Raw genomic sequence first — 14,072 nt, forward strand, 5'->3', positions numbered from 1 at the left:
ACGCCATCCAGACATCTCGCCAAGTGATTTGTAATGGATGTGCAAGCCATGCTTGGGCTTTCACGTAGGTATCTATCAAGCTCAACCATTTGACGATATGTCACAGTTTCACTGATTTATTGAAATTTAGTGTTTAGTCTTTTGGATTATGTATGCAGTTGAAGTCTGTTGCTGGAATTATTTACTGATACTGCAATGCTATCCCATATTTTAAAAAATACTGCTCTTTTGTGTTCTTGACTGATCCTTGATTGTGTGTCGTCACTGATCATTCTGCTGTTATGAACTACTTTCAGTCTGTTGCGTGTTTTGAAATTATCTTATGGATCAATTCACCTTCATGAAAGAAAGTTTGTTTCTGCAGAAAACTGAAGTATGTGCAGAGATGCTCCTGCCACAATCTCTTCACTTATCACCAGTTCCCTATATGTTTATCCGATTATGAATTTTATGATTCAGAGTCCTGTGTATTATAAAACCAATGAAATGTGCCATGGGTACAATACAAGAGGGAATGCCAACCTCCCTTGTGACATCAGAAAAAGTGGAAAGTATTTCAATGTTAATGTACTTAATTCACTGTCAAATAACATGAAAGATCTGTGCAGTAACGGTACATCATTTGAAAATAAAATAAGGATGTACTCAATTGACACAACAGTTTGTTCATTAGACGACTTACTTAATGGACACAATAAACTGTTTTTGCATACCGTAAAATGGGATAATTTGAAACGATTTCTGATCTCAGTCTTTCGTAGTTCCTATATTGCTTTTATTAGAAGGAAATTTCTTGCACTTCACTTTCATGTGACAATTGTACTGTACTGAACAGGGGACCTAGAAACGATGGAGAGGGTTCATCCCAGCGTGGCCCTTGGTGGTTCACAAACCCACAACAGGCCACAGCAGTCCACCCACCCCACCACTGCCTCACACTGAACTCAGGGTTATTGTGCAGTTCGGCCCACAGTGGACCCCGGGAACTTCTCATACGAGATGAGTGTAGCCCCATATGTTTGCAGGTAGAGTAATTATGGTGTACACATATGTGGAGACTGTTTGCACTGCAATCGCTGACATAGTGTAACTGAGGCGGAATAAGAGGAACCAGCCCACATCATAGAAGGCAGGTGGAAAACAGTAGTAAAAAACATCCACAGGCTCGCTAGCACATCAGATCGTGAAACTAACCCACCTGACAGATTCGTGCCAGGAACCGGCACACCTTCCAGCTCAGGGATCAACGCAATAGATCTCGCGGCTAGACAGGTGGGCCAGGTGACATTTAGCTGATAGGGTTGAAATTCTTCCAAAAAATTTTTGGAACCACTTTACACCAAAAAAGTTCATTTTTGTGCCTGTTTCAAGTATCATCATGATAGGGTGTCACTTGAAACAGAAAGTATTTTGCTGTCAAATGTCATGGTAACAGTATTCTGGGATACATACAACACAGGGGTTGTTTTTAAAATGTCAGTGAAATAGCATTGTAGGTTTTGCTATCTCGTAATACTAAAATAATAATAAACAATATGTAGCGGAAATATTTTATGTGAATTAAAATGAAATCACATTGAGTACTTATACAATAAGTTTATTTCAAATGACAAAATAATAACATGTGTGATGTACCTCTAAAAGTATTAACAAACTAAAGTAGTTCCATTACTTAAAATGTTAAAATTAACTGAGATGACAGAGATAAATGAAAATTTATAGTACAGAGAAATGAAATCATATTTTTCAGTACATAGGTATTGTCATCTTGAAAACTAAATTATTTAGTTACATTAAGAAGACCACTTTTTCCTAAAAGTTCACTGTAGTTCAACTGGGAAGCAGTGTCGTCCCCTTCTTACAAACAATATCGTCAACATTCGCACACTTATATCATATTCAGATCGATTAAAACTATGTTATATGCATTTGTAGACTTCCTCATAAATTTAAGTGTTATGCATTCCCATGAATGTTTAAAACTTATGCAATGAAGTTTGTAATTCCTTGTTTCTTTGTTCCTTCACCATTTTTTCAAATTGCCCCACATTGGACATGTTCTTAAAAATATATTGTATAAAATGAAGATGCATTGATAATAAAATATTATTGCAATTATCTATTCCATCATGAATGGAAGCATATTTTACCTTTGTTTCACTCACTTGCATATCAAACTATAGCCATATGAATTAGCCTTTTGAAAGAAGTTCCCACAGCGTTATTTTTCATAGATGCACATTCATTGTACTTCATAATTTTTTAAACCAACTTACCTATGACAAATTAACGATCTACCACGCACCATCTCCCTATAAACAAAATACCAGTCTTGCCGATCTCGAAAAAACTAAAATCCTGACCAACCGTTTCAACTTCCCCCACTATTTTGAATTACCCCATTTTACAGCATATTTTAACTGCTTATTACTGTAAATATTGTTGAATAACATCTGATTATCCTTTTACTATGACTATTTTGACGTATTTATTGTATCTGTTTTGTTTTAGTTTCATGTTTTTACTTTCTCTGCAGTTGTTTTTTTATGAATTAGCTGTACTTTCTGTGACAGTCATTGTTACGAGTATGCAATGTATATTTATGTATTTTTTGATTCACTCTATATCCTATCGTCTCATACGTATGTAATTATTAATAGAATATGAGTATAAAGGAAAATGTAAACGTCACCATTCGATGGTGACGGTGCCTTCAGGCCCCGTTGCTATCATCTGTGGCTCGATGCTTTTCATTAGCCCATATATGACATCTAGAAGTAGCATTCACCCTTTGGGGGCATCAGATTTCTCATCGTTACCATTTGAGTATGCTCGTAAGCTAAAATCTGCACCATTACAGTAACGCCCTCACCATTTACGTTAGTTGGTGCTACCTTTAAAACTATGCGAGTAAAATTCCGATGATGAGTGTGTATACACTATCTAGCGGTAATGAGGTCATGAATGTGAGGTTCTCAATGTCTGTGAAACTTCTACTTTAATCATCAACATGTTTCCTTTTTTGCAATGTCTGCTGTGGTTGTTTGCAATCGAAAGACTCTGTAGTTGAAGTTTTGTAGACATCGAATGTGACACAATCTCAAGACTACAGAATCGATATTTCTCGATTCGTCGAGTCAACATGTTTACTTGTTTAGTGTTTGTTGCTGTCCCCACGTGTGATGGTTGGTCTGTTCACTGTTTACAGTTCGGTGTAGGTTAGCCGAGTGTTGTCATGGATGCGGAGGACTTGTTCCGTAAACTTTCAAATGGAGCGAAGTTTGATCTAAAGAAATTTCAATACGATGCACAGAAACTTCAGGTGAGGAACTACCCAGTTGTCAATTTTGTAATATGAAGCATGCCACTGATTTTTAATTTAGTTGTATTTTTCCAAAGACTGGTTTTTGGAATAGTCCCATTAGATCTATGATGTGGTCTAAATCCAAAGTAGTGATCAAATTTTTCGTTGTAGTGTTCGTCAAGTAATGCATTTCCATTGGTAAGATGTATAGGGGCAATTATGGTTGTATATATTTTCTTTTTCGAAATAATTATTCAATTTCCAACAGTCAAAATCTCATTAGTAAAAAAATCATTACACTATGAACAAAATACCAACCTGATTGTGGTCGATATTAAAAATCATTACACGAACCCACCTGTGGAAACAACCTTCGGTACGTTATTTGTTTCTAATATTAACAGTAGTCGTCAACAGAATTTCTTTCCGTATTTTTTGCAAACGAACCTGCCTTGATCAAATAGTGTCGCCCTGTTTAACATACCATCATTCAAAAAAAAAAAAAAAAAAAAAAAAAAAAAAATAAATAAATAAATAAAATAAAGCCTCTTTTTCATTCTACCACCTACGGATATGTATTCCTTTACTTGATGAAAATCTCTACTCTGAGATTAATTATATTAAGAATGTCGGCCATTAATAGGTACAAACCAACCATTTTCGAAAATAGAACCAATAATAGACTCGTCGCTCTTGGCTCTTCTGGTAGTAACGAACGTAAGAAGGGAAAAGCAAAACATATTCAATTTTAGGGCCTCTATCTTGGAGGTGTCCTCCGGAAGAAGTACGATTGCAAAATACATGTTCTACTAATAACAAGTTGAAAAATAATCTTATTTGTAATTTGAGACCAGTACATTCACCCTTAAAAAACTCAAATGTCTGTAAAATCAGCTGTGACGCATTTCCAGCCTGTTACATAGCATACACAGGACACATGCAATATTGTTACATTTGAAGAACATCTTGTAGCAAAAGAAGGTAAAAATATATATAACTCATTCTTTGCTGACCACTTATTAATTACAGTTCATAAGCCTAAAGAAGTTCCCAATATCCTACACACACACACACACACACACACACACACACACACACACACACACACAAAGGCAGGCTTCAGACTTGATGCCCTTGAAGAATTAGAAATTTTCAAACACCTTTCTCTTAATGATGGTTTCATTCTGAATGAAGAGTTGCAGCAATGTAATAAAAAATTCTTTAATAGTATAAAGCCTTTACTTATGATTGTGTATATCTGCCTCCTCATTTTCTTCAGAGTACATCCTAAACTAACATCTTCCTCTCTGCTTGTCTATACAGTGAGATACGATTTTCGAGATGATCACTTATATGCTACTTAAGTTATTTTTGTCAATGTAAGCAGCTGATTTCTTAGATTGTTAGTAGATGGAATGATTTGTTTCATGTCCATGTTGGGGTAACTTTGGCTTGTGTGCAGCACAGTCTGATGCCACCTCCAGTGACTCTTTGGTCTTACAGCCCCTAGCGGCATACAGTGTGCCACATTATGTAGCTATAATTTTTGCTGATAAGTATTGTTCTTACATCAATTCCAATACCTTTAATTTTTGTATGGTTTTAAATATGAGTTGAAGAATTATTTTATATGACAGGAGCATTTTGCTCATAAATCATATTCTGCTTTGCCTACATGTGAATACAGTCACCTCATAAATATGTTCAATATAATAACAATATATTCTTTGTTTTCCCTCTATATTAACGGGTTTGAAATCTTTTATAGGTATTTCTTTTTTTTTTTTTTTTTTTTCCCCCTGATGAAGGCACCCACAGTTGGTGTCAAATCTCGTCAAATCAAATCTTCTGAGATTATTACACAAATCACAGCTATAAACAGTAAACTAATTTGAGGATAATAAAAGAAAATGTTGTGGGTAGTCCTTGCAACAATCAGCTGATATGTTCCAGTTAATGTCATTGATTTACATTAATTAATTTGAACGTTTATGTTGACATATGACAGGAAACTAATGTCTGATATTTGTGCCTTGTGCAGTGCGAGGTCTGACACTAATTTTTGCACTTGACATTCTCATATTGTTGAACCCTTCTATTTTCAAGTGTTACCGGTAGCTGTTTGTATTGCTTGTTCTAACTATGCCACATCATATTGCTCATGTGGTTATTGGAACCATCAAAATGTACTGATATTAGTTATGAAGTGATTGAACTTTTCATTAGAGCTGCTTTGTGTAGTGTTATAAAAGAGCAAAAACAAAAAAAGAATTAGATTGAGCAAGCAATGTGGGGAAATTGTTACAAAGAATGGGTGTTACAAGATGTTAGAAAGTCAAACTGTTCAGCCTCCTGTGAAGAAGAAACTGGCACCTGGTTTCAACCTCCCTCCCAGACAATTGTCCACATTAAACAGAATCTGAACCAACCATGGGAATTGTGCAGCCTCCCACTTCAAGTGGAACATAACTTCAATGCGTGACTGTGATGCTACACAACAGACGATCCAGCACATCATCACTGAATGTAGAACAAGAAAGTATAATGACAGTGCTAGTGACTTTGCTCTTTCAACTCCTCAAACCATAGACCAAATTTGTAATCTAGATATACAAGTGTACATTTCAATCATGATAGATGTTGTATCTCTAGCCATATGCTTAATAAATAAATAAATGATTAGTGTTCTTGTGTGTTACATATCAGTTGTAGTATGTTATGTGTATATGTGTGAAAAATGTAACATTCTTTATCTTTAAGAAATAATGAATTTTTTGTATGGAAAAAGCTAAATCCGTTTTTGTATTGATGGTCTGACAGCCAAGGTTGGGTGTTCTGGATTTGGTGAAAATTTCAGTCAGATAGATGTTACTGTTATCTATGCAAGATATGTAGTACAAATATAGAGGGGCGGGTTACTCTGTTTTAGGATGCCAGGTGGGGTAACTAGAACATAAGGTTGCTAATGTAAAGTGTTTTTTTTGTGTAAATGATTGACCCATTTTAACTGCAATAGGCTGTCAATTTTGTTCTTTTAATGCACCATGCATATAAATTACATCACTGGTCAGTTTCGGCCTTAGGCCATTAGCAAATGTTTGATAATGATGATGTGCGTGTCACATGTTTGTTTTGTGTAGGCAGGCATCATCCCACCCATACACACATTTAGTGTCACAGATATGGTCTTACAACAATATCATAATTTGATAATGGTCTAAGGCTGAAACTGGCCAGTAATGTAATATAGGTGCAGCCGGCAGGGGTGGCTGAGCGGTTCTAGTCACTACAGTCTGGAACTACATGACTGCTATGGTCGCAGGTTCGAATCCTGCTTTGGGCATGGATGTTGTGATGTCCCTAGGTTAGTTAGGTTTAAGTAGTTCTAAGTTCTAGGGGACTGATGACCACAGCAGAGCCATTTGAATATATGTGCATGATGCATTCAAGGAATAAAATTGACAGCATATGGTGGTTAAAATGGTCCCATCACTTTGATGTTACATTGAGGCCTTGGACATGTACATGAAGAAAAATTTCTTTTTAACTGTTTGTGGTTTGCTTATCAGATATGGTAAGAACATTACTGAATTGGAACAGCCTAAGTATTAACAATATGTTTTATTGAAATGTCTAGGTTGCTTTGTTTATAAGTTTTACAAGAATCCAAAATATGTTACATTTCTGTTATAATTATTCTGGTTTTCTCACAGGTTAAACTTGTGCGCTACTTACTGAAGTAGTGACTAGCCAATTTTTAACTATATATGACGGATTACTTACATTGAATTTTCAGGTTATAAAACCAAAGCGTGTTGTTGGCCCCTTCCCTATACAGATTAACTCACAAAATGACGTTCAGCACAAGAAACTAGACTATGAAGAGCTCACGCAACCACAAGAGAGTTTATCAACTGAGCTGAAATTGATTGGTTCTATAACAGCTGATAGCAACAAGAAAAAGCATCTGAGTAACAAGGACATAAGAAATAAAGAAGCCGCTCTTAATCAGGAGAAGGTATGTATGGTTTTCATTATTTAAAAAAAAAGTCAGATTTTAGAATAAGTAGTGAATAGACAGAGCACTAAGGTCTTATTGTAAGAGATAATCTAAGGCATCCTAAATCTAGGTGCTGCGGAGTTACTGTAAGATTTTCATCTTTATTTCTTGTCCAAATGGCTATTTGTTTAACAGTGTACTTGTTACACATAGAACAAATGTAAATAATCATTAACTAAACAATAAATAAATCAACACATACTAAAATTATACTGCAACAAACCATTCTAAGTCAAACATTAAAGTACTAATTTCGGCTCAAATGTAGATTAGGGCAGTCATAGCAGTCTTCTCTAATATTCATAGGTTGCCACCACATCAGTTTCACGTAACCAGTTGGATTACACTTTGACGTAAACAGCGAGAGACAAGAAAAGAATCTTACGTATTTCTTTTGCCATAATTGAAACCATTCTCTTCTTTGCAGTTTTTTGCTGTTTGTGGTTTTGATCATGTATTTTTTCTGATTATGGCTAAAAATTTTATGAAATGGTGACATGTTGCAGTGCTGCACCTCTGTGATGAGAAACTGTTGTGCTGGAAATTATGAAAGAGAAAATTTTACCATGCACAGCAATGATATCAGGTTGTTTTCATATATAGAAGTGCCTGAAAGACAGGGGCTTTAGCCATCTCACTGTAGGCCACAAATTAATAAAATGTACTAGTGATGTCAGATTGCTCTTTAGGTTAGCATGATGTCTAGGTTAGGTTCATATGTGACGTTTTGACATACAGTAAATTCATCGTATTCATTCTCACAAATATTTTGTTTGCTATTTTCTGAAATATATTATGAATTGTGAGTTTGTGGTGACATTGGGTCCTAGTAATACAGCTTACATTGCTGCAAGAAAAATGAGCAGCAGATACATTAATAATATTTGTAGCCACAAATACACTACTGGCCATTAAAATTGCTACACCATGAAAATGACATGCTACAGACATGAAATTTAACCTCCAAGAAGAAGATGCTGTGATGTGAAAATGATTAGCTTTTCAGAGCATTCCCACAAGGTTGGCGCCAGTGGCAACACATACAATGTGCTGACTTGAGGAAAGTTTCCAACCGATTTCTCATGCACAAACAGCAGTTCACTGGCGTTGCCTGGTGAAACATTGTTGTGATCCCTCCTGCAAGGAGGAGAAATCCGTACCATCACGTTTCCGACTTTCATAAAGGTCAGATTGTAGCCTATCACGGTTGCGGTTTATCGTATCGCAACATTGCTGCTCGTGTTGGTAGAGATCCAATGACGGTTAGCAGAATATGTAATCGGTGGGCACAGGAGGGTAATATGGAATGCCGTGCTGGATCCAAATGGCCTTGTATCACTAACAGTCGAGATGACAGACATCTTATCCGCATGGTTGTAACGGATCGTGCAGGCACGTCTCGATCCCTGAGTCAGCAGATGGGGACATTTGCAAGACGACAACCATCTGCATGAACAGTTCGACGATGTTTGCAGCAGCATGGACTATCAGCTCGGAGACCATGGCTGCAGTTACCCTTGACGCTGCATCACAGACAGGGGCGCCTGCCATGGTGTACACAATGACAAACCTGGGTGCACAAATGGCAAAACAACATTTTTTCTGGATGAATCCAGGTTCTGTTTACGGCATCATGATGGTCGCATCCGTGTTTGGCGACATCGTGGTGAACGCACATTGGAAGTGTGTATTCGTCATCGCCATACTGGCGTATCACCTGGCGTGATGGTATGGTGTGCCATTGGTTATACGACTCTGTCACCTCTTGTTTGCAGTGATGGCACAACAGTGGATGTTACATTTCAGATGTGTTACGACCCGTGGCTCTACTCTACCTGCGAAACCCACATTTCAGCAGGATAATGCACGACTGCATGTTGCAAGTCCTGTATGGGCCTTTCTGGGTACAGAAAATGTTTGACTGCTGCCCTGGCCAGCACATTCTCCAGATCTCTCACCAATTGAAAATGCCTGGTCAATGGTGGCCAAGCAACTGGCTCATCACAATATGCCAGTCACTACTCTTGATGAAATATGGAATCGTGTTGAAGCTGCATGGGCAGCAGTACCTGTACACGCCATCCAAGCGCTGTTTGACTGAACGCCCAGGCGTATCAAGGTCGTTATTACGGCCAGAGGTTGTTGTTCTGGGTACGGATTTCTCAGGATCTATGCACCCAAATTGCGTGAAAATGTAATCACATGTCAGTTCTAGTGTAATATATTTGTCCAATGAATACCCGTTTATCATCTGCATTTGTTTTTGGTGCAGCAATTTTAATGGCCAGTAGTGTATTTCACCCTTTTTTTCCCTAAATATGTCATGAATTACAAGGTTGTCATTAGCTTGGAAACGAGCAACAATTAAATTTATTAATTTGGTTAACACAAATATATTTGATTCTTTCTACCAAATGTAATATGATTTCCAAGGTTGTGGTATTTTTACATAAAAATACAATATTTGTTCATCTCTTGCTTCCAAACGTGTCATCTGTCTGCTGCTTCCTCATTAGCTGTGTAGGATGAGTAGCTGACACACCCGTTTTTATTCCAGTGATAAAGCTGTCAGCATTGCTATATGAAATGTGTTAAGTATGACTCCAGCCTTAATCTCGACTTTACCATAATTTCATTTATTTTAACTGAGTTTGCAAAATTGGCCTAGGTTTTGGATATCATACTGTGTAAATCACAATTATTTTTGAAACTTCCTGGCAGATTAAATCTATGTGCCAGACCGAGACTCGAACTTTGGACCTTTGCCTTTCACGGGCAAGTGCTCTACCAACTGAGCTAACTGCGAAAATAGTGGAACATATACCTTAATAACACATGCTCAATAAAGATTACAAATAATTTACTTAATTGTTGTACTTTTAGTTTGTAAATGCATTAGCATTAATTAATATTATTAATTATACATTGATGCAGCGGTTACTATTTAACTGTTTTATTTGAGTGTCTGGTAATAAGAAACTTTCTGCTCATCTCCAGCAAGAAAAATATTGTGGTGATCCAGTTACAGTCTTCTTCTTCTCCTTCTCCCCTTTATGACTTAGGCAGTCTTGCCCATTCCACTAATGACAATCTTATTAGAGTCTAAGATTACATGTTGCAATCTTCTATAAATTTACATAAATTCATCATCTCAAGAATTGGCAGATTATTGATGTAACAGCACATTGTTTTCCAATGTAATCAGTGAGGCCTTTCGAATCTCTTCATCTGACAGTTCATATGTTCTTCCAGTTACAGCTGTGGAATGTGATTTACAGAGCATTAAGTTTTTTGGAACTGTTAGTGTATCTGATCTTTGGTACAATAAAGAACTCATCCACAAGGATTCATAAATAGTGGGTTTTCATTTCCTCGTAGCACATAAGCCAAATACCATCCGTTGTGATAACCGCAAGTGATAAATTCAGTAAGTCACACCACCTGCACCTGAGCCCACTTCAATTTCATAAATTTTCCTTGGAGGAATAAATGCATGATGACACTCTGTGACTCCTGTGGTGTCATAAAATCATTCTGCCAAGCTAATTTCTTATGTTGCATGTTCATCATGTGTCACATAGAAGAAAAGTGATTGATGCGACATTTGTTTTACCCCATTCATACATTTAGTAAATAGTTAATAGTTGATTATTCACAGGATTTTGCAGTTTAGCTTTGACTGTGAACACTGTGACACACTCCCTTCTCATGTGAAGTATCATAAAAATCCCATTATGTCTCATTTTCAAAATCATCAATATGATGACCGTAAGGTGGAGAAGTTTTTCACATTATTATATTATGCTGTTGAGCCATCACTGAAGTACACACAAACATAATAATGCAGTTCAGTGAGATTTAGTGCCAGACTCCTCACACTGCAGAGAAACTTGTTGCATTCTGTATAAAACACATAACATTTGCTCCATACGTGGATGACTCATGAGCACATAGTTTTGTGAGTTATACATGCATGCAGCAATATGCTTCTCTTTTCCACTCCAGTATTTCACTCATTTTATCTCAACAGTTCATCTCGACTGGAGTGACTTGATGTGTCAATAGAAATGAATACTTGCATTTTATTATTATATATTTATTATTGTATATTGGTAATACACTCCTGGAAATTGAAATAAGAACACCATGAATTCATTGTCCCAGGAAGGGGAAACTTTATTGACACATTCCTGGGGTCAGATACATCACATGATCACACTGACAGAACCACAGGCACATAGACACAGGCAACAGAGCATGCACAATGTCGGCACTAGTACAGTGTATATCCACCTTTCGCAGCAATGCAGGCTGCTATTCTCCCATGGAGACGATCGTAGAGATGCCGGATGTAGTCCTGTGGAACGGCTTGCCATGCCATTTCCACCTGGCGCCTCAGTTGGATCAGCGGTCGTGCTGGACGTGCAGACCGCGTGAGACGACGCTTCATCCAGTCCCAAACATGCTCAATGGGGGACAGATCCGGAGAGCTTGCTGGCCAGGGTAGTTGACTTACACCTTCTAGAGCACGTTGGGTGGCACGGGATACATGTGGGCGTGCATTGTCCTGTTGGAACAGCAAGTTCCCTTGCCGGTCTAGGAATGGTAGAACGATGGGTTCGATGACTGTTTGGATGTACCGTGCACTATTCAGTGTCCCCTCGACGAACACCAGAGGTGTACGGCCAGTGTAGGAGATCGCTCCCCACACCATGATGCCGGGTGTTGCCCCTGTGTGCCTAGGTCGTATGCAATCCTGATTGTGGTGCTCACCTGCACGGCGCCAAACACGCATACGACCATCATTGGCACCAAGGCAGAAGCGACTCCCATCGCTGAAGACGACACGTCTCCATTCGTCCCTCCAGTCACGCCTGTCGCGACACCATTGGAGGCGGGCTGCACGATGTTGGGGCGTGAGCGGAAGACGGCCTAACGGTGTGCGGGACCGTAGCCCAGCTTCATGGAGACGGTTGCGAATGGTCCTCGCCGACACCCCAGAAGCAACAGTGTCCCTAATTTGCTGGGAAGTGGCGGTGCGGTCCCCTACGGCACTGTGTAGGATCCTATGGTCTTGGCGTGCATCCGTGCGTCGCTGCGGTCCGGTCCCAGGTCGACGGGCACATGCACCTTCCGCCGACCACTAGCGACAACATCGATGTACTGTGGAGACCTCACGCCCCACGTGTTGAGCAATTCGGCGGTACGTCCACCCGGCCTCCTGCATGCCCACTATACGCCCTCGCTCAAAGTCCGTCAACTGCACATACGGTTCACGTCCACGCTGTCGCGGCATGCTACCAGTGTTAAAGATTGCGATGGAGCTCCGTATGCCATGGCAAACTGGCTGACACTGACGGCGGCGGTGCACAAATGCTGCGCAGCTAGCACCATTCGACGGCCAACACCGCGGTTCCTGGTGTGTCCGCTGTGCCGTGCGTGTGATCATTGCTTGTACAGCCCTCTCGCAGTGTCCGGAGCAAGTATGGTGGGTCTGACACACCGGTGTCAATGTGTTCTTTTTTCCATTTCCAGGAGTGTATGTTTTTCTACTGTGCTACAAACACACTACTGCATTAAAAGTTAAAAAAAGTAGCATCCATTACACGGGTGTGTTTAAGTAGTACATAGTAATTTCGGTTTAATTTTATTTTTATGAACCATTCTGCAAACCATGTGCAGTTGTTGCACATTTGGCAGTACATATTGCGGTATGATATTCTCTATGTCCACTTTGGAGTACCATCAAGAAAACTGAGACACATCTTAACAAATGGTATATGACTGTCATGTATTTTCCCCAAAGAAAAAACATTCTGTTATGAAATTGTAAGACTTTAAAAAAAATTTGGTTTGGGAGACTTTAGTATTTTCACAAATATAGTCATGTAACATGTATTTTTAAAGCTTATAAGAAACTGAATAAAACAACACATATATTAGGGCTGTAAGTCAAATAGTTTTGGAAATATTGCCACTTCAAGGTTTCATAATGCGACAAAAATTGCACAGTTTTTGAAACTTTAAAAATAGCTCAAAAAATTTAATTTTGGGCCTTACCTGTTTTGATAGGTGGAATAAAAGGATAACAAATTAATAAATCTAAATTATCAAGATTCAAATTTATTTTTTATTGGTTGATGTCGTACTCAATGATCCATTAATGAAAGGAGTCTGCTTAGTCATTTTAACTGTAGAAACCTTGTAAAATGTATACATATTACCAATGTAAGTTCCCCACTGTGCCTTGGGGTCTGAATGTGATAGAAAACCTCAGAAACTACTGCAGGCATTTTGGTATGATTTTTACTACTAGGTGGACTTACGCATGAGGCACATTTGTATATATAAATTACTAAAGCCGTACCAGACAAGTCATCTGGTTATAGATACCCATGCAAAGCTGGGGTGGATCACAAGTTTATTTATTTATTATTGATTGAGGTTTTCCTGTATACAAAGGTTTTATCTTCAACATAAAAAAACCTGGAAATTATGCCCTAATATCTTAATTTATCTTCTCAGTATGTCCCTGCAGGTGCTTCGATCTTGTTTATCTTCTTCCTCTGTGCCATGTGGTCATAGGGTGCCCCTTTCTCTTCTTTTCCTCTGATTTCCATTCCAGGATCATTTACAGAATTCTGGCTTCCTTCTTCTTACATGCCCGTGCCATTGTAACTTCCTTCTATCCATCACATCATGTATTCT

At 38.4% G+C, this 14,072-nt stretch overlaps 1 protein-coding gene across 1 annotated transcript in view; it reads left to right on the top strand.

Moving 5' to 3' along the window:
- The first annotated feature begins 2,782 nt into the window (after window positions 1-2,782).
- Window positions 2,783-14,072, top strand: part of LOC126285306 (probable ATP-dependent RNA helicase DDX52) — a 52,803-nt gene continuing 41,513 nt past the window's right edge. The window contains exons 1-2 of the mRNA XM_049984602.1: window positions 2,783-3,322; window positions 7,101-7,322. Coding sequence (XP_049840559.1) covers window positions 3,236-3,322; window positions 7,101-7,322 — 309 coding nt within the window. The 5' untranslated portion in view covers window positions 2,783-3,235. The remainder of the gene's footprint in view (window positions 3,323-7,100; window positions 7,323-14,072) is intronic.

The sequence above is a fragment of the Schistocerca gregaria genome, chromosome 8 (genome assembly GCF_023897955.1).
Source record: "Schistocerca gregaria isolate iqSchGreg1 chromosome 8, iqSchGreg1.2, whole genome shotgun sequence".
Lineage (NCBI taxonomy): Eukaryota > Metazoa > Arthropoda > Insecta > Orthoptera > Acrididae > Schistocerca > Schistocerca gregaria.